The 19851-nt window shown below is 52.7% G+C and overlaps 1 protein-coding gene across 1 annotated transcript; it reads left to right on the forward strand.

The window, feature by feature from the left end:
* Positions 1 to 1537: 1537 nt before the first annotated feature.
* On the forward strand, positions 1538 to 19514 carry IRAK1BP1 (interleukin 1 receptor associated kinase 1 binding protein 1). The gene is made up of 4 exons (XM_032976744.2): positions 1538 to 1991; positions 6987 to 7052; positions 13777 to 13907; positions 15633 to 19514. The coding sequence occupies exons 1-4, from the start codon at positions 1695 to 1697 to the stop codon at positions 15982 to 15984; spliced, it is 846 nt and encodes a 281-aa protein (XP_032832635.2). The 5' UTR covers positions 1538 to 1694; the 3' UTR covers positions 15985 to 19514.
* Positions 19515 to 19851: the final 337 nt, after the last annotated feature.

The raw sequence follows: 19851 nt of genomic DNA on the forward strand, positions 1-19851 counted from the left end.
CGTGCGTTTGAATGCCGTCACAACTGCATTTGCTGCCTGGCGTCGGCGGTTACGTCACGGCAACTTCGATCGCCAGCCCAGCGTACGCTGTGACGTCCGTTTTGGGGGGCGGGGGGGGGTCCAGTTTAATTTATTTTGGTATAGCCCTGTGAGCCATTCGGCTCTTGAATCGGGTGCAACCACAACAAGCAAAAAGACTAAAACACGAACAAGAAAAACATCTTAAAGTGACTTTGTGTGACTGTGCAAACAGAAAATCTAGGGGGGAAAAAAACCCAACAAAAATATTCCTGAAATAGCACCGTACACCAACGCTGTGTGCAAAATAATCCCAGTGGGATGCAAGTCAAACAACAACAACAACAACCACAAGACAACTTAGATTAAGGCCATCAGTCTAACTCCGTACTACAATAAACAAAAACACGGCCAAACCAAAAAACTTTTCGAAATCACCAAATTAAAGCCATAAATGCAATGTAACAGTGATCATAGGAACTGTGACCGAATTTTTAATAATGAACTACGTAAATAACATGGGGGGGGGGTTTCAGTTTTTTTCAGTTTAATTTATTTTGGTATAGCCCTGTGAGCCATTCGGCTCTTGAATCGGGTGCAACCACAACAAACAAAAAAACTAAAACATGAACAAGGAAAACATCTTAAAGTGACTATGTGACTGTGCAAACAGAAAATCCATGGGAAAAAAACCCAGCAAAAATATTCCTGAAAAAAGCACCGTACACCAACGCTGTGGGATGCAAGTCAAACAACAACAACAAGAAGAAATTTAGATTAAGGCCATCAGTCTAACTCCGTACTACAACAAAACAAACATGTCCAAACCAAAACACTTTTTCAAAATCGCCAAAAAATAAAGCCATAATTGCAACGTAACAATGATCACAAGGACTGTGACCGAATTTTTTTACAATAAACTACATAAATAACATGTAACACCAAATCTTAGAGCCATAGCTGGCTGCATGAGTTACTCCACAACAACAGAACCATCAGTCGGAGTATCAAATTTTTCAATGCACCTTTAAGATCAGCACGCTAAATCAAAATACAGATAATACTTTGCAGCGTCATCCGGAGCGAAACATTTTATTTTATTTTACGCCAATGAATAGCAGTGGCAGCTAGGGGTGTACAACTCCTCTAGAGCAGTTTTGAGAGAAGATCTCATTGGTCGCGATTCAAGTTGCAGTTTATTGGCAATAGCATTCCAGACTCTGGGGGCATCAATAGCAAAGGCCCTTCCTCCAGTTTTTGTACGGCAAATAGGGAATGTGAAGCTGGTAAATGAGCGAAGACCTGAGGTCAAATTTGTTCTTTGAAACAGAGAGGAGATCCAGCGGCAGCTAAGTCTGCGGATTTTTTTTGTAAGTACATCGTGAATGAATAAGATCTGGTGCACAAGCCGTCTGTCGGGGTACGTGCTGACGTCACGACAACTGCGATCGCCAAGCCCAGCGTACGCGGTGACGTCAGCGGGGGGGTAGAGGGGAGGGTGGTGACGTCATAACTACAGCGATTCCACAGCCCCTCCCCCTCTCCGCCACGCGGGGACGTCCCCTGCGGAGGCTGGTGAGGGGGAGGCGTGTACGCGGTGACGTCACGACCACCGCGTTTGCCCCTCCCGTACGCGTTGACGTCACGGCGTACGCCCGTTACCAAGGGCGACGGAGATGGCGGCGCGCGTTTTCGCGACGCTGATGGCGGCGCCCAGGAGCTGTGGCGGGCACCCCGCGGCCTCCTCCTTCCCCCCCTTCCCCTCCTCCTCCTCCTGCCCCACGTCGCCGCCGTCTCGCGGCCGCGAGGTGCGCGTCGTGGGCCGCGCCGAGCTGCGCGGGGCCCCGGACCGCGCGAGGCTGAGCGTGAGGGTGAGGAGCGCGGCCAAGAGGGAGGCGAGGAGCGCCGAGCGGAGCGCCGTGAGGAGGGCCGAGTACGCGGAGAGCAGCGTGAGGCGGGCCCGCGGAGTCCAGGTGACTGTCTCTGTGTGTCTCACTGTGTGTCTGTGTCTCTGTGTGTCTCACTGTGTGTCTCACTGTGTCTCTGTGTCTCTGTGTGTCTCTCTGTGTCTCTGTGTCTCTGTGTGTCTCACTGTGTCTCTGTGTGTCTCTGTGTGTCTCACTGTGTCTCTGTGTGTCTCACCGTGTCTCACTGTGTATCTCACTGTGTCTCTGTCTCACTGTGTGTCTCTGTGTCTCACTGTGTCTCTGTGTGTCTCACTGTGTCTCACTGTGTCTCACTGTGTCTCTGTGTGTCTCACTGTGTGTCTCACTGTGTCTCTGTGTGTCTCTGTGTGTCTCACTGTGTCTCTGTGTGTCTCTGTGTGTCTCACTGTGTGTCTCACTGTGTCTCTGTGTGTCTCTGTGTGTCTCACTGTGTCTCACTGTCTCACTGTGTGTCTCCGTGTCTCTGTGTGTCTCACTGTGTCTCTGAGTGTCTCTGTGTGTCTCACTGTGTCTCTGTGTCTCTGTGTGTCTCACTGTGTCTCTGTGTGTCTCACTGTGTCACCGTGTCTCTGTGTGTCTCACTGTGTCTCTGAGTGTCTCTGTGTGTCTCACTGTGTCTCTGTGTCTCTGTGTGTCTCACTGTGTCTCTGTGTGTCTCACTGTGTGTCTCACTGTGTCTCTGTGTGTCTCACTGTGTCTCTGTGTGTCTCACCGTGTCTCTGTGTGTCTCACCGTGTGTCTCTGTGTGTCTCACCGTGTCTCACCGTGTCTCTGTGTGTCTCACCGTGTGTCTCACCGTGTGTCTCACTGTGTGTCTCACTGTGTGTCTCACTGTGTGTCTCACTGTGTCTCTGTGTGTCTCTGTGTCTCTGTGTGTCTCACTGTGTCTCTGTGTGTCTCACTGTGTCTCTGTGTGTCTCACCGTGTCTCACTGTGTCTCTGTGTGTCTCACTGTGTCTCTGTGTCTCTGTGTGTCTCACTGTGTCTCTGTGTCTCTGTGTGTCTCTGTGTGTCTCACTGTGTCTCTGTGTGTCTCACTGTGTCTCTGTGTGTCTCTGTGTGTCTCACTGTGTCTCTGTGTGTCTCACTGTGTCTCTGTGTGTCTCTGTGTCTCACCGTGTCTCACTGTGTCTCTGTGTGTCTCACTGTGTCTCTGTGTCTGTGTCTCACTGTGTCTCACCGTGTCTCTGTGTCTCTCACTGTCTCACTTTGTCTCTGTGTGTCTCTGTGTGTCTCACTGTGTCTCACCGTGTCTCTGTGTGTCTCACTGTGTGTCTGTGTCTCACTGTGTCTCACCGTGTCTCTGTGTGTCTCACTGTGTCTCTGTGTGACTCACTGTGTCTCTGTGTGTCTCACTGTGTCTCTGTGTGTCTCTGTCTCTGTGTGTCTCACTGTGTCTCTGTCTCTGTGTCTCACCGTGTCTCTGTGTGTCACCGTGTCTCTGTGTGTCTCACCGTGTCTCACCGTGTCTCTGTGTGTCTCACTGTCTCACTTTGTCTCTGTGTGTCTCTGTCTCTGTGTGTCTCACTGTGTCTCTGTCTCTGTGTCTGACCGTGTCTCTGTGTGTCACCGTGTCTCTGTGTGTCTCACCGTGTCTCACCGTGTCTCTGTGTGTCTCTGTGTGTCTCACTGTCTCACTTTGTCTCTGTGTGTCTCTGTCTCTGTGTGTCTCACTGTGTCTCACTGTGTCTCACTGTGTGTCTCACTGTGTCTCTGTCTCTGTGTCTCACCGTGTCTCTGTGTGTCACCGTGTCTCTGTGTGTCTCTGTGTGTCTCTCTCACCGTGTCTCTGTGTGTCTCACCGTGTCTCTGTGTTACTGTCTCACTTTGTCTCTGTGTCTCTGTCTCTGTGTCTCACTGTGTCTCTGTGTGTCTCACTGTGTCTCTGTCTCTGTGTCTCACCGTGTCTCTGTCTGTCTCACTGTGTCTCTGTGTGTCTCACCGTGCCTCTGTGTGACTCTGTGTGTCTCACCGTATCTCTGTGTCTCACTGTGTCTCTGTGTTTCTCACTGTGTGTCTCACTGTGTCTCTGTCTCACTGTGTGTCTCACTGTGTGTCTCTGTGTGTCTCTGTCTCTCACCGTGTCTCTGTGTGTCTCACTGTGTGTCTCACTGTGTCTCTGTCTCTGTGTCTCACTGTGTCTCTGTGTGTCTCACTGTGTCTCTGTCTGTCTCACTGTGTCTCTGTGTGTCTCACCGTGTCTCTGTCTGTCTCACTGTGTCTCTGTGTGTCTCACCGTGTCTCTGTCTCTGTGTCTCACTGTGTCTCTGTGTGGCTCACTGTGTCTCTGTCTCTCACCGTGTCTCTGTGTGTCTCTGTGTGTCTCACTGTGTCTCTGTGTGTCTCTGTGTGTCTCACTGTGTGTCTCACCGTGTCTCTGTGTGTCTCACCGTGTCTCTGTGTGTCTCTGTGTGACTCTGTGTGTCTCACTGTGTCTCTGTGTGTCTCTGTGTGTCTCACTGTGTGTCTCACCGTGTCTCTGTGTGTCTCACCGTGTCTCTGTGTGTCTCTGTGTGACTCTGTGTGTCTCACTGTGTCTCTGTGTGTCTCTGTGTGTCTCACTGTGTCTCTGTGTGTCTCTGTGTGTCTCACTGTGTCTCTGTGTGTCTCTGTGTGTCTCTGTCTCTGTGTCTCACCGTATCTCTGTGTGACTCTGTGTGTCTCACTGTGTCTCTGTGTGTCTCACTTTGTCTCTGTGTGTCTCTGTGTGTCTCACTTTGTCTCTGTGTGTCTCTGTTTGTCTCACTATGTCTCTGCCTCTGTGTGTCTCACTGTGTCTCTGTCTCACCGTGTATCTGTCTGTCTCACCGTGTATCTATCTGTCTCACTGTGTCTCTGTCTCACCGTGTCTCTGTGTGTCTCACCGTGTCTCTGTGTGTCTCACTGTGTCTCTGTGTGTCTCACCGTGTCTCTGTGTGTCTCATTGTGTCTCTGTGTGTCTCTGTCTCTGTGTGTCTCACTATGTCTCTGTCTGTCTCACCGTGTCTCTGTGTGTCTCACCGTGTCTCTGTGTGTCTCACCGTGTCTCTGTGTGTCTCACTGTCACTGTCTGTCTCAGTGTGTCTCTCTGTGTGTGCCACCATGTGTCTGTCACTGTCTCTCTATATCTGTCACTGTCTCTCTATCTGTCACTGTCTCTCTATCTGTCACTGTCTCTCTATCTGTCACTGTCTCTCTATCTGTCACTGTCTCTCTATCTATCACTGTCTCTCTATCTGTCACTGTCTCTCTATCTGTCACTGTCTCTCTATCTGTCCCTGTCTCTCTATCTGTCACTGTCTCTCTATCTGTCACTGTCTCTCTATCTATCACTGTCTCTCTATCTGTCACTGTCTCTCTATCTGTCACTGTCTCTCTATCTGTCACTGTCTCTCTATCTGTCACTGTCTCTCTATCTGTCACTGTCTCTCTATCTGTCACTGTCTCTCTATCTGTCACTGTCTCTCTATCTGTCACTGTCTCTCTATCTGTCACTGTCTCTCTATCTGTCACTGTCTCTCTATCTGTCACTGTCTCTCTATCTGTCACTGTCTCTCTATCTGTCACTGTCTCTCTATCTGTCACTGTCTCTCTATCTGTCACTGTCTCTCTATCTGTCACTGTCTCTCTATCTGTCACTGTCTCTCTATCTGTCACTGTCTCTCTATCTGTCACTGTCTCTCTATCTGTCACTGTCTCTCTATCTGTCACTGTCTCTCTATCTGTCACTGTCTCTCTATCTGTCACTGTCTCTCTATCTGTCACTGTCTCTCTATCTGTCACTGTCTCTCTATCTGTCACTGTCTCTCTATCTGTCACTGTCTCTCTATCTGTCACTGTCTCTCTATCTGTCCCTGTCTCTCTATCTGTCACTGTCTCTCTATCTGTCACTGTCTCTCTGTCTGTCACTGTCTCTCTATCTGTCACTGTCTCTCTATCTGTCACTGTCTCTCTATCTGTCACTGTCTCTCTGTCACTGTCTCTCTATCTGTCACTGTCTCTCTATCTGTCACTGTCTCTCTATCTATCACTGTCTCTCTATCTGTCCCTGTCTCTCTATCTGTCACTGTCTCTCTATCTGTCACTGTCTCTCTGTCTACCACTGTCTCTCTATCTGTCACTGTCTCTCTATCTGTCACTGTCTCTCTATCTGTCACTGTCTCTCTATCTGTCACTGTCTCTCTATCTGTCACTGTCTCTCTATCTGTCACTGTCTCTCTGTCACTGTCTCTCTATCTGTCACTGTCTCTCTATCTGTCACTGTCTCTCTGTCTACCACTGTCTCTCTATCTGTCACTGTCTCTCTATCTGTCACTGTCTCTCTGTCACTGTCTCTCTATCTGTCACTGTCTCTCTATCTGTCACTGTCTCTCTATCTGTCACTGTCTCTCTGTCACTGTCTCTCTATCTGTCACTGTCTTTGTGAGGGGAGCAGGGAAGGGAGCAGAGTGGAGAGTGGAGGGGGTAGGGGAGCGGGGAGGGGAGCGGGGGGGGGGAGCGGGGAGGGGAGCGGAGGGGGGAGCGGGGGGGGGAGCGGAGGGGGAGGGGAGCGGGGAGGGAAGCGGAGGGGGGAGCGGGGGGGGGGCAGAGGGGGGAGCGGGGGTTGCGTTTCCCGCAGAGCAGTGGGCTGCACGCTCCAACCCACCCCGCCAGCGAGGGGAATGCGTCGTGGTGGTGGTGGTGGTGGTAGTGGTGGTGGTGGTAGTGGTGGTGGTGGTAGTGGTGGTGGTGGTAGTAGTGGTGGTGGGTGGTGGTGGTGGTGGCGTCTTCGCGTGTTCGTGGGGCCCTCGTGTTGTGCAGTTTGTACTTTTTAAAACTTTTTATTTATTTTTGAGTGACTTTGCGTCACCTTTTCTCGAGACCGCACTCAGATCGTCTTTTGTTGTTGTTGTTGTTGTCGATGTAACTCGCTGTACCCCCTCGTGTGCCCCCGACCGGACATTTGTTGGGATACAAAAACAAAACAAAAGAGCTTTACAGCTCATCAGATTCCTCCCTGCAGTTCCAAATAAAGATTCCGATTCTGTTCACCTGGCTGTGCAGGACGCTGATGTCACTGTGCTCAAGAGCCTGGACCGCCTCGACGGCCTCTACGTCATGACAGTGGAGGTGCCGCTGCTGCTGCTGCTGAGCACACGTGTGTCAGAGAGATCGTGTGTCACAGATAGTGTGTCAGAGATCGTGTGTCAGAGAGATCGTGTGTCACAGAGATCGTGTGTCAGAGATCGTGTGTCAGAGATCGTGTGTCAGAGATTGTGTGTCACAGAGATCGTGTGTCAGAGATCGTGTGTCAGAGATCGTGTGTCAGAGATTGTGTGTCACAGAGATTGTGTGTCACAGAGATTGTGTGTCACAGAGATTGTGTGTCAGAGAGATCGTGTGTCAGAGATCGTGTGTCAGAGAGATCGTGTGTCACAGAGATCGTGTGCCACAGAGATCGTGTGTCACAGATCGTGTGTCAGAGATCGTGTGTCAGAGATCGTGTGTCAGAGATTGTGTGTCACAGAGATTGTGTCACAGAGATCGTGTGTCAGAGAGATCGTGTGTCACAGATCGTGTGTCACAGATCGTGTGTCAGAGATCGTGTGTCAGAGAGATCGTGTGTCACAGAGATCGTGTGTCAGAGATCGTGTGTCAGAGATCGTGTGTCAGAGATCGTGTGTCAGAGATCGTGTGTCAGAGATTGTGTGTCACAGAGATTGTGTGTCACAGAGATTGTGTGTCACAGAGATCGTGTGTCAGAGAGATCGTGTGTCAGAGATCGTGTGTCAGAGATCGTGTGTCAGAGAGATCGTGTGTCAGAGATCGTGTGTCAGAGATTGTGTGTCACAGAGATCGTGTGTCACAGAGATCGTGTGTCAGAGAGATCGTGTGTCAGAGATCGTGTGTCAGAGAGATCGTGTGTCAGAGATCGTGTGTCACAGAGATCGTGTGTCAGAGATCGTGTGTCACAGAGATCGTGTGTCAGAGATCGTGTGTCACAGAGATCGTGTGTCAGAGATCGTGTGTCACAGAGATCGTGTGTCAGAGATCGTGTGTCACAGAGATCGTGTGTCAGAGATCGTGTGTCAGAGATCGTGTGTCACAGAGATCACGTGTCAGAGATCGTGTGTCACAGAGATCACGTGTCAGAGATCGTGTGTCAGAGATCGTGTGTCAGAGATCGTGTGTCAGAGATTGTGTGTCACAGAGATCGTGTGTCAGAGATCGTGTGTCAGAGAGGTCGTGTGTCAGAGATCGTGTGTCAGAGAGATCACGTGTCAGAGATCGTGTGTCACAGAGATCGTGTGCCACAGAGATCGTGTGTGTGAGAGAGATCGTGTGTCACAGAGATCGTGTGCCACAGAGATCGTGTGCCACAGAGATCGTGTGCCACAGAGATCGTGTGCCACAGAGATCGTGTGTCACAGAGATCGTGTGTCACAGAGATCGTGTGCGAGCACATGTTCACGTGTCACGTGCGTCTTTGTGTTGGCTGGGTCATGTAGCCCGCATGCCCCTTCACCCGCATGCTCAAGCAGCTTCTGTTTGGCTTGATAGTTGGGCTGAACGGGCGCGGGAAGGGCCAGAGAAGAGATGGAGCTGATGTCCTACTGCAGGAGGATATGGAGCTGAGTGGATTTGCCGATGACCAGTACCGGCGGTGTCAAGATCGGTCTCCGTGGAGGAGGCTCGTGAAGGGCGCCGATGGGAAGTTGGGAGGCAGTCGCCCTCCAACAACAGCAGAGGGCAGAGGAGCGACGCTCACAACGACGAGCGGAGCGCCGGGCGGGTTAAACGCAGCAAGTTGGCACAGCAGGGGGCACAGGTGGTGCATCTGCCTGTCGTCTCAGTTCAACCCATGGCACCTGGGTCTGTTCCGTGACCTCCTGCCAGCGGACCTTATCAACTTCACGTGGCCTCAAAGTGCACCTAGCTTGGTGCAAGAGTCGTGGTGACGTCACCACCACTTAGTGGCGAACAGCGGTTGTTGTTGTTGTGTGTAGCACCACGTGTTTAGCGGGGAGTGGCGGCGCGCTGCACTACGGACCCAGCTCACGGCCAATAACAGTGGCGAATATCTGAAGCGGTCCTGGGCCTCCCCTATGCCGACTCAGCCTCAAATGAGCACAGGCAGACTTCGCTTAGCGCTCGAGATGCGTTCACGGAGAAGTGAGCGCTCATCGAATCGGTGTGCTGAAAGGGGTCGTTATGTCATTGCATGTGTGGGGGATGTCTTCCCTACAGTGCTATTCGTCTGTGTCTACGTTGATAGGGGGATAGGTGAGTGTGTGTGTGAGTGACTATGTGAGTGGGTGAGTGACTGTGTGAGTCTCTGTGTGTATGTTTAACTTCTTTAGCACCGTACGTAGCCAACCTTCCCATGAGGAGGATGGGTGAGTGTGTGTGTGAGTGACTATGTGAGTGTGTGAGTGACTGTGTGAGTCTCTGTGTGTATGTTTAACTTCTTTAGCACCGTACGTAGCCAACCTTCCCATGAAGAGGATGGGTGAGTGTATGCGTGAGTGACTATGTGAGTGGGTGAGTGACTGTGTGAGTCTCTGTTTGTATGTTTAACTTCTTTAGCACCGTACGTAGCCAACCTTCCCATGAGGAGGATGGGTGAGTGTATGCGTGAGTGACTATGTGAGTGGGTGAGTGACTGTGTGAGTCTCTGTGTGTATGTTTAACTTCTTTAGCACCGTACGTAGCCAACCTTCCCATGAGGAGGATGGGTGAGTGTGTGTGTGAGTGACTATGTGAGTGGGTGAGTGACTGTGTGAGTCTCTGTGTGTATGTTTAACTTCTTTAGCACCGTACGTAGCCAACCTTCCCATGAGGAGGATGGGTGAGTGTATGCGTGAGTGACTATGTGAGTGGGTGAGTGACTGTGTGAGTCTCTGTACGTATGTTGAACTTCTTTAGCACCGTACGTAGCCAACCTTCCCATGAGGATGGGTGAGTGTATGCGTGAGTGACTATGTGAGTGGGTGAGTGACTGTGTGAGTTGGTGAGTGAATATGTGAGTGGGTGAGTGACTGTGTGAGTGGGTGAGTGACTATGTGAGTGAGTGAGTGGGTGACTATGTGAGTGGGTGAGTGACTGTGTGAGTGGATGAGTGACTGTGTGTGTGGGTGAGTGACTGTGGGAGTTGGTGAGTGAATATGTGAGTTGGTGAGTGACTGTGTGAGTCTCTGTGTGTATGTTGAACTTCTTTAGCACCGTACGTAGCCAACCTTCCCATGAGGAGGATGGGTGAGTGTGTGTGTGAGTGACTATGTGAGTGGGTGAGTGACTGTGTGAGTCTCTGTGTATGTTGAACTTCTTTAGCACCGTACGTAGCCAACCTTCCCATGAGGAGGATGGGTGAGTGTGTGCGTCAGTGACTATGTGAGTGACTGTGTGAGTCTCTGTACGTATGTTGAACTTCTTTAGCACCGTACGTAGCCAACCTTCCCATGAGGAGGATGGGTGAGTGTATGCGCGAGTGACTATGTGAGTGGGTGAGTGACTGTGTGAGTTGGTGAGTGAATATGTGAGTGGGTGAGTGACTGTGTGAGTGGGTGAGTGACTATGTGAGTGAGTGAGTGGGTGACTATGTGAGTGGGTGAGTGACTGTGTGAGTGGATGAGTGACTGTGTGTGTGGGTGAGTGACTGTGGGAGTTGGTGAGTGGATATGTGAGTGGGTGAGTGACTGTGTGAGTCTCTGTGTGTATGTTGAACTTCTTTAGCACCGTACGTAGCCAACCTTCCCATGAGGAGGATGGGTGAGTGTGTGTGTGAGTGACTATGTGAGTGGGTGAGTGACTGTGTGAGTCTCTGTGTGTATGTTTAACTTCTTTAGCACCGTACGTAGCCAACCTTCCCATGAGGAGGATGGGTGAGTGTATGCGTGAGTGACTATGTGAGTGGGTGAGTGACTGTGTGAGTCTCTGTGTGTATGTTGAACTTCTTTAGCACCGTACGTAGCCAACCTTCCCATTAGGAGGATGGGTGAGTGTGTGTGTGAGTGACTATGTGAGTGGGTGAGTGACTGTGTGAGTCTCTGTGTGTATGTTTAACTTCTTTAGCACCGTACGTAGCCAACCTTCCCATGAGGAGGATGGGTGAGTCTATGCGTGAGTGACTATGTGAGTGGGTGAGTGACTATGTGAGTGGGTGAGTGACTGTGTGAGTGGGTGAGTGACTATGTGAGTGGGTGAGTGACTGTGTGAGTCTGTGTACGTATGTTGAACTTACTTTGCACTGTACGTAGCCAACTGCGCAAATTGGAGCTGCGGTGTTTGATGGGACAACAAACTAAACACACAAAATGAACAAATTCGTTTTCAATCTAGATTTCTTACGTATGAGCAATGTTTGAGGGCTTGATTGGGCTATCGGTAATAGCACTAACAATAATAATGCAGATGGTGAAGACTATTTTACAAAATAAATCTATTTTTTTTCATTCACAAAGAATGTTTTCTGGGTTAGATCGCGTAAGTATAAATGTGTCGTGAACCTCCACCGCCCGACGCGGCCAGTAAGGTTGAGTCACATAAACAAAACGTGCCAATTACAGATAGTCCCCGAGTTACGTTAGTCCCCGAGTTATGACAATCCCCGAGTTACGATAGCCCCCGAGTTACGATAGTCCCCGAGTTACGATATTTCGATTTTACGATGGCGATAGCGATACGAACAAAATTGTAAAATATTTTACATTTCGCGCGGCAGCCACACGCAGCAGCGTACGAGGTACGATACTGTACGTTCAGACGCTGCCGGGATGTACGCATCTCCCGCCTTTCTATTAAATTGCAGTCCATATAGGTAGGCTAAGAATTTACCTTGTTTTTATTTTACTTGCCATTTTACTGTGCAATACAGTATTGTAATTAATAAATGCATACAGTACAGTACGGTACTGTAAATTGCTCTGGTTTGCTCAATTATCACCATTCTCTAAGACTCCTGCGTAGGCTAGGCCATCTTCGACTTACAATATTTTTGACTTACGATGGGGGTCGTCGTAACGCATCTCTATCGTAAGTAGAGGACTACCTGTAGTTACTACTTCAGCCCACCGGTGTGTTGGAGAGTAAATCCAGAACATTTACAGTATTTTTTATCGTAACATCAGAACTATGTACTGTGTGGTGGGAGAGCTGCTGCCACGATCCCAATCCGGGTCTTAGCGATGCCCACAGAGCTGCTGTTGCCACAATCCCAATCCAGGTCTTAGCGATGCCCACAGAGCTGCTGTTGCCACAATCCCAATCCGGGTCTTAGTGATGCCCACAGAGCTGCTGCTGCTGCCACGATCCCAATCCGGGTCTTAGTGATGCCCATAGAGCTGCTGCTGCTGCCACGATCCCAATCCGGGTCTTAGTGATGCCCATAGAGCTGCTGCTGCTGCCACGATCCCAATCCGGGTCTTAGTGATGCCCATAGAGCTGCTGCTGCTGCCACGATCCCAATCCAGGTCTTAGTGATGCCCATAGAGCTGCTGCTGCTGCTGCCACGATCCCAATCCGGGTCTTAGCGATGCCCATAGAGCTGCTGCTGCTGCTGCCACGATCCCAATCCGGGTCTTAGTGATGCCCATAGAGCTGCTGCTGCTGCCACGATCCCAATCCAGGTCTTAGTGATGCCCATAGAGCTGCTGCTGCTGCTGCCACGATCCCAATCCGGGTCTTAGTGATGCCCATAGAGCTGCTGCCGCGTTCCCAATCTGGCCTCGTGAAGTTCTCACCCGGCTAACACTGAAAACTAAAAGATAATGATTACAAATAAATTCGAAAATATATTCGTGACCACAAATCACGATAATCGAATTGTGGGTGGGTTGGGTACGGAATCAGAATATGAGAGTATTTACAGTGGGAGGAATCCGATGAGCTATAAAGCTTTTACCACAGATGTCAAATAGAGGCACGGGGTAAGAACGTTACAACAACATAGTTACACAAACACAATAGGAGGGCAAAGTATAAGAAAGGTAACAAATCACCTGAACACATACAAATACAACTAAACCATCCCCATCCTACCAGACAAAGCCCACTGAGATTGGCTCAGAGATGTTAACTACCTCGCCTGGTATACAGGAGGTAGTGGGTTCGTTCCTGACCCTGACGCCTGCTGCTGTATATTTGGAGTTTGCGTGTCTCTCTCTCTCTCATCATCATCACGGTGGCTAGGAGATGTTAACTACCTCGCCTGGTATACAGGAGGTAGTGGGTTCGATCCTGACCCTGATGCCTGCTGCTGTATATTTGGAGTTTGCGTGTCTCTCTCTCTCTCATCATCACGGTGGCTAGGAGATGTTAACTACTTCGCCTGGTATACAGGAGGTAGTGGGTTCGATCCTGACCCTGACGCCTGCTGCTGCTGTATATTTGGAGTTTGCGTGTCCATCTCCCCGGGTCCTCCGTTTCTTTTCCCCTCCACGTTTAGAATCAGCATCACGCGTTCCGAGTTACTTGGCGGCCGTAAACTTCCTCACGGTGACGATGATAAGCCGCCACTTCGCGACCTTCCTGGGCTATCATTATTCGTGATAGCCCAGGAGGTCGCTTCTGAAAAAGAGGTGCCTAGCTCAGTGGGGCCTTACACCTGGTGAAATAACAAGCAGTTGAAATAGTTCCAGTTGCTCTCGTTGGGCCGAGCGAATATCACCCACCCCCCCGTCATGCGCCGTGGCGGCCTTCAGAGGCGCTGCTACTCGCTTAACAGCGCTTGCCCCCCACAAGTCTGTTAAGGCACCACGAGGCGGGGGGGGGACGTTTGTGTTTGTGCGCGAGCGCGTTTGACGGGCGCACACGCGCCGGTCGGCGTGCACGTGCGATGCCCCCCCGCGACCTCCAGGTTGTGGCCGAGTTCAGTGATTTCCAAGCGATGCACGCGGTGCGGAACCAGCTGGTGGAGAAGCTGGACAGCTGTGTGGACGTGGCCTCCCCCGTGTACCACCTCACGGCCTTGGCACGCGACAACTACAGGTGACAACGCACGGAGGGCGCCACTCACACCCCCCCCCCCCCGCCCCCCGTAGGCGCAGCTTATTGGAGCAATAAGTCTTGACGCGTGTTTGACGTGTCTTAAACTGTTTCTTTATTTCTTAGTTGCACAAAAACGAGCGATTTCCAAAGTTATATCTTCGCCCGTTCACGCACTTTATCACGTTGCCACACGGTCAAAGACTGTGTCCACTCGCTCCCGCCTGGCTCTTCTCCTGGCTTCCCGTTTATACTGTCAGACCGGAAGTGACGTCATGGGTCGAACCACGGGGGGCGGGGGGTTCTAAACAGTTGGAATATTCCAAGTCAAGTATGCCCAATCTGTCAACAAATGTATGACAGATGTACATCAAATGTACACACAGAAATAATGCATTCACTTTCTGTCTTATGACTCTTACACCCCCCCCCCTCCCCCCACCCGGTTGTAGCCTAGCGCCTCCTCGGCACTGCAATAAGTCGTGCCCGCGTCGCGTAGAAGTAACGATAATAATAAACTCAAAGTCATCCCCACCCCCTGCCTTTGCTTGGCCCTGAGCCAGGCTCGGAAGCCTCATGAAGAAGCCAGCATCGGGCAGTTTGGGTTTCGGCTCTAGTCCATAAAGATAACAAATTGGAAAGCCACCCATGTAGGCATGTATTACCGTTGAACTTCATTCGCACCGTACGGAGCCAAACCGTACGTAGCCAACCGTGCTAATTGGAGGTGTGCGTGGAAGGACAGCAAACTTAAGAAATTAGTTTTCAATCTACCACTCACATAGTCACTCACCCACACACTCACCAATCCTCCGATTGGCACAGTTGGCTACGTATGGTGCGAAAGAAGTTCAACTTGCATACATAGACCCGTACAGTCACTCACCCACTCGCATATCATAGACTCATGGCGCACAAAGTGCCGAAGGCCTTTAGTGTACTGCCAAGTGGGCAGGTCCCTGGATCAAACTCCGTCCATCCTGTCCCACCTAACTTCCCTCCTGCTTGGAAACTTTCTCTTCACTCCCGTCTCCCGTAGACTCTCACCATCTCATTCACACGCACTCACAGCTATGTCGATGGCTCCGCTCGTGCCGGGCTAACCCCACCAATGAACCACAGCACCTCGCTGATCTCGTCAGGGGGCGTCGACCGTGATGCGAACTCCGGTCATCCTCGCAGCAGCAGCGGCGGCGGCGGCTTTTGGCTATTGACCAGAGGCGGCGGTAAACCGCATCGCGCGGCGCTTTCAGGTGCGCTTCTGCGGCCGTCTGGAACGCTCTTCCTTCCGATGTTAGGAAGCCCGCTGGAGCTGTGCACTTTTAAATCATCATCTAGATTGAAAACTCATTACTATATAGCACACTATACACTACACACGACACTATACATTACACCATTATATACTACGTTGAAAAAACTCTCTTCTTTAGAACTGCTTTTTGTATTTAGTATGCTGTCCTTCCCCCGTACGGTGCGAAAGAAGTTCAACAGACGTGTACGTACCAACATAACCCCTAGCGTCGCCTCTCGCGTAGCGACCACTCGGCGCGTCCCGGGGCCCTCGTGCCCTTGGTTGGCGACTTAAAATAAAACCCCGAAAAACTCTCGCACGATAAAACAAACAAACAAAAACAAACAACCAAAAACGCCTCTCCCAATCTCACCGCGTCTCGCACGCTCAGGCCGCACCGTCCCTCGCTCCCCTCCCCTCCCCTCCCCGCGCAGACGTCAGGCGTGCCTCCTGGCCGTGGCCAGCGCTCGCCGCAAGGCCCACGAGGTCTGCCGCCTCCTGGGCCTCTCCCTGGGCCGCCCCCTCTCGGTGCACGAGCTCCCCGCCGCCGACGCCGCCGACGCCGCCGCCGCCGCCGACGACGAGTGGCCGCTTCCGGCCGTGTGCTCGGCCCGCCGCGACCGCGGCCTCGCCTCCGCCGATCCAAACGCGGCGGTGGCGTCGACGCCGCCGTCGCTGCGGGAGCACGTGGAGGCGGCGACGGAGGCGGTGCGGAGCGGCGTGGCGGCCGTCTTCGAGCTGCGCCCCCCCCAGCGCGCCGGCGCCGGGCGGCGCCGCGGCCGCTGAGCGCAGCCGCGGCGCCGAGGGCGCCGTCGAGCCTGCCGGGTTCCGGCGTCCGCGGTCGTCACGTGGAAGGGCTGAGCTGATGAGCGCTGGAGGTGGGGGGGGAGGGGGGGGGGCGAGCGTTGTATGCGACGTGCGCGTGTTTGTGTGCGTTGGACTTCTTTCGCACCGTACGTAGCCAACCGTGCTCGTCGGAGGCAGCGGGGGGTGGGGGGGGGGGAAGGGCAAGCCGAGGGCAACATTGCCGTTGCTGTCCGGATTGGCTGAGGCTTTGTGACGTCGTCGGTGGGCGTGGCTCGCACGGGGGGAGGGGGGTGGGGGTTTACAAACTTCGGGTGGCAGAGTTGTCACGGGTCTTAATTGATCAAACCACAAAGAAGTTACGTTATAATTTGTAGTCGATCGATCGACGCTCCCCCCCCCAGACCCCCTCATTGTCCACTCGTCCCCAGCGCTGCATCGGCACGGCCCCCCGCTGTCAAGGTGCCTCAGCGGGCCCCCAGGTCAGCCCGTCAGTAAAATTCACGTCCGACGTCCGTGAGCACAGGTGAACTCCTTTTTTTTTGTAATCACCGCCCTCTTTTTTTAACCCACGACTCCTATTATTATCCGCAGGAGCTGTAGGGTCCCGGACAACTCCTGTCACCCACGGCCCAAATCTTCTACCGCCGTCCACGGCCTTTTTGCCACGGGTCGACGCGCGAGCGGCTTCCGGCTAACCCACGGGTTGCTTTTTTCAGCGTTTGACAAGGCTCACGTGGCAAATCGCTCCCGAGTTGCTCGTGGGTTTATGCGTTGCAACTACTGCGATTGGTTTTTGTCGACGGGTGAGACCAAAACGACGACGCGAGAGAAGGGCGAGCCGGCAATGCGGCGCGCCGAGCGCGTTCAACCATGTGGCGCTTGGCAGCACCGGCTTCTCATCGTGCGGAGACGTGCGGTGACGTGCGGTGACGTGCGGTGACGTGATGTGACATGCGGTGACGTGCGGTGACGTGCGGTGACGTGCGGAGACGTGCGGTGACGTGCGGAGACGTGCGGTGACGCTCGGAGACTTGCGGTGACAAGCGGTGACGTGCGGAGACGTGCGGTGACGTGCGGTGACGTGCGGTGACGTGCGGTGACGTGTGGTGACGCTCGGAGACTTGCGGTGACAAGTGGTGACGTGATGTGACGTGCGGTAACGCTCGGAGACTTGCGGTGACGTGCGGTGACATGCGGAGACGTGCGGAGACGCACGGAGACTTGCGGTGACGTGCGGAGACGTGCGGAGACAAGTGGTGACACGCGGAGACGCGCGGAGATGCGCGGAGACTTGCGGTGACGCGTGGAGACGCTCGGAGACATGTCGTGACACGCGGAGACGTGCGGTGACAAGTGGTGACGTGATGTGATGTGCGGAGACGCTCGGAGACATAGTCTTTGGGTCTTTCGGTAAAGTCACGTAGATAGGTTCAAAGAAAATAACTATGTACGTGACTTTACCGAAAGACCCAAAGAATATGAATTCCTGCAGTCACGAAAGCTTTCAAGAAAAGCTTTTTAAGATTTTACACTCAGAGAAGCGCAGAGACGGGCGGAGACGGGCGGAGACTCGCGGAGAGAGAGACAGAGATTCAGAGGCACGTCTCTGAAGCGCGGCGGGTTTGCGCGAGGGCGATGGCAAAAAAAAGATTGGACCCACAATTATTTTGCGCGTTTTTTTTTTTGGCTTTCCTTCCCCGCTCACGGCTCACGAATAACCGGAGAAGTAAAATTTGTCAGGTGGCTCGGCAGGCGACGTGGGAATCGGCGATACCCAGGTGAGAGGAGATTGTCCTCTGCGCGAGTCTTCAACAGCAGCGTTAGCGGCATGGATCCTCCAGCGGACGTTGCGTGTCAAGCGACGTCGCCGTTCCTTGCGTGCATCCTAATAAACACGCGGCGCTGTGGTGGACCGCGAGCTCCGGAGAGAGAAACAACAACGACCGCCGTTCGCCACTAAGTGGCTGTGGACGTCACCACGGCGTTTGTGCCAGGCCACGTGCACTTCAAGACCACGTGATGTGTCGAACGCCCGCCGGCACGAGGTCACGGGGCAGACTCAGGTGCCGTGGGTTGACTGAGGCTCAGTCAGTCCCGAGAGGCGCACACGCAGACGCACACGCACGTGCTGGGAATGCCACAGCTTAACACTCGGGAGGCTTTCGCGGTCAATATCATCCATAATCTATTTTTTTTTGGGGTTCGATCGTGTAAATATATAAATGTGTCGTCAAACCCGCCGCCACCCGACACAGCCAATTAGGAAAGCTTGTCACGTAAGCAGAACGTGCCAATTCGTTACTGCTACAGCACACCGGTAGTGTGCTGTAGAGCAGATTGTTAATGTCGGCTTGCTCTCCAGTACCGGTGAGCTGTACTCGTAACGAAGTGGCCACGTTTATGCCACCTAACCCCAACAAAGCCCGTATTATAAATGCCACAACTGCAGTTCTTCGTCAACCCACTGTTTGCGTGAGCACCTCCCACGCACCACGGGGGGATCACGGGGGTGGTCGTCGGGCTTGTTCGACCATACTTCACCAGCGGCGTGTCGGCGAAGGCAAGGGTCCGCGTGGACGTTGGGGGTGGCGGTTGCGGTGCGATGACCTCTGCCGACGGGGGTACGGGCGGGCGTCTGCTGCGGCGGTCGGTGAGCGTGATCCGTCTGCGGGTACCTCCGTCGACTTGTGAAGGCCCTCGGAATCGGAGGTGGCGTTCATTTTCCCACCGAGCAGAGCCGGCAGACGGCAACCTTCCGTGGTCCGTCCGAACAGCCGAGGAAAAGGTTGGCCTTGATGGGAGTGGATGGCCGAGCGTTTTTCATTGGGGGGTTAGATCGCCTCGGCGTAAACGTGTGACGTTAAACCCGCCGCTGCCGCCGCCGCCGCCGCCACCCGACGCGGCCGCTCAGTGATGGTTGTGTCACGTAAACAAAACGTGCCCAGTTAGTCGCTAGTTCGGCCCACCGGTGCGTTGGAGGGTGAACCCATGGGCTGGAGCAGTAACTAATTTGGACACGTTTTGTTCACGTGACAGACCATTACCGAAAGCCCCCACCGCACGTCAACCTTTGACAAGTGCGCCGTCGTGTGTAGGGGGAGACGCGCGTGTGGGAATGCTCTCGAGTAAAATGCCCTTGTCAATTCCCTCCCGACGATTTTACCGCGACGGACCTGCAAATGGATTGCCCTGTGCTGCGTTCCGGGGAGGTCAAAGGTTGGCATACGAGGCTCGTTAACTCGCAAGCCTCGTCCTGTGACTGTGCCAGTAAGATTTGACGTCGTGCTCGGATTGCAAATGTTGTGGCTTTGCTCTTCAACGCACAACCGGTGTGCTGTACTAGTAACTAATTGGCACGTTCTGTTTACGTGACAAACTTAATAATTGGCTGTGTCGGGTGGTGTCTGGTTTAATGACGTATTTGCATATTTTCGCGATCTAACCCAAAAAAACCTGTATTATGGAAGATTTTACTGATTAAAAAAAGGACTGTTACCGTCTCCCACTTACGCCGTGAGTCGTTTAATTTTCTGGCAGAGCTCCAGCCGGGAGAGGCTTGCCCAGTCGAGGGAGGATTGCCGAACGTTCGCACGGCAAACGAGCGAACGTTCACACGGCAAACGAGCGAACGTTCACACGGTGAACGGGTGAACGTTCACATGGTGAACATTCCCACGGCGAAGGTTCACATGGTGAACATTCCCACGGCGAGCGTTCCCACGGCGAACAGGTGAACGTTCACACGGTGAATGAGCAGAAAAAACCCACGCGCACTTCATTGTCATTGTGCTCAGAATTTTCTTGTTTTTACATTTGGGCTGACTGCATTGTACGGTCAAATTCAAT

Source organism: Petromyzon marinus, chromosome 60, assembly GCF_048934315.1.
Source record: "Petromyzon marinus isolate PM22_M1 ecotype Great Lakes invasive population chromosome 60, UKy_Petmar_22M1.pri1.0, whole genome shotgun sequence".
In the NCBI taxonomy this organism is placed as follows: Eukaryota; Metazoa; Chordata; class Hyperoartia; order Petromyzontiformes; family Petromyzontidae; genus Petromyzon; species Petromyzon marinus.

What these genes read in the sequence shown, in the direction of transcription:
- IRAK1BP1 (XM_032976744.2), top strand. Translation starts at nt 1,695, where the DNA reads ATGGCGGCGCGCGTTTTCGCGACGCTGATGGCGGCGCCCAGGAGCTGT. An exon ending in TCTACGTCATGACAGTGGAG is followed by an intron (nt 7,053 to 13,776) that starts GTGCCGCTGCTG and finishes CGCGACCTCCAG; the next exon opens with GTTGTGGCCGAGTTCAGTGA. An exon ending in TTGGCACGCGACAACTACAG is followed by an intron (nt 13,908 to 15,632) that starts GTGACAACGCAC and finishes CTCCCCGCGCAG; the next exon opens with ACGTCAGGCGTGCCTCCTGG.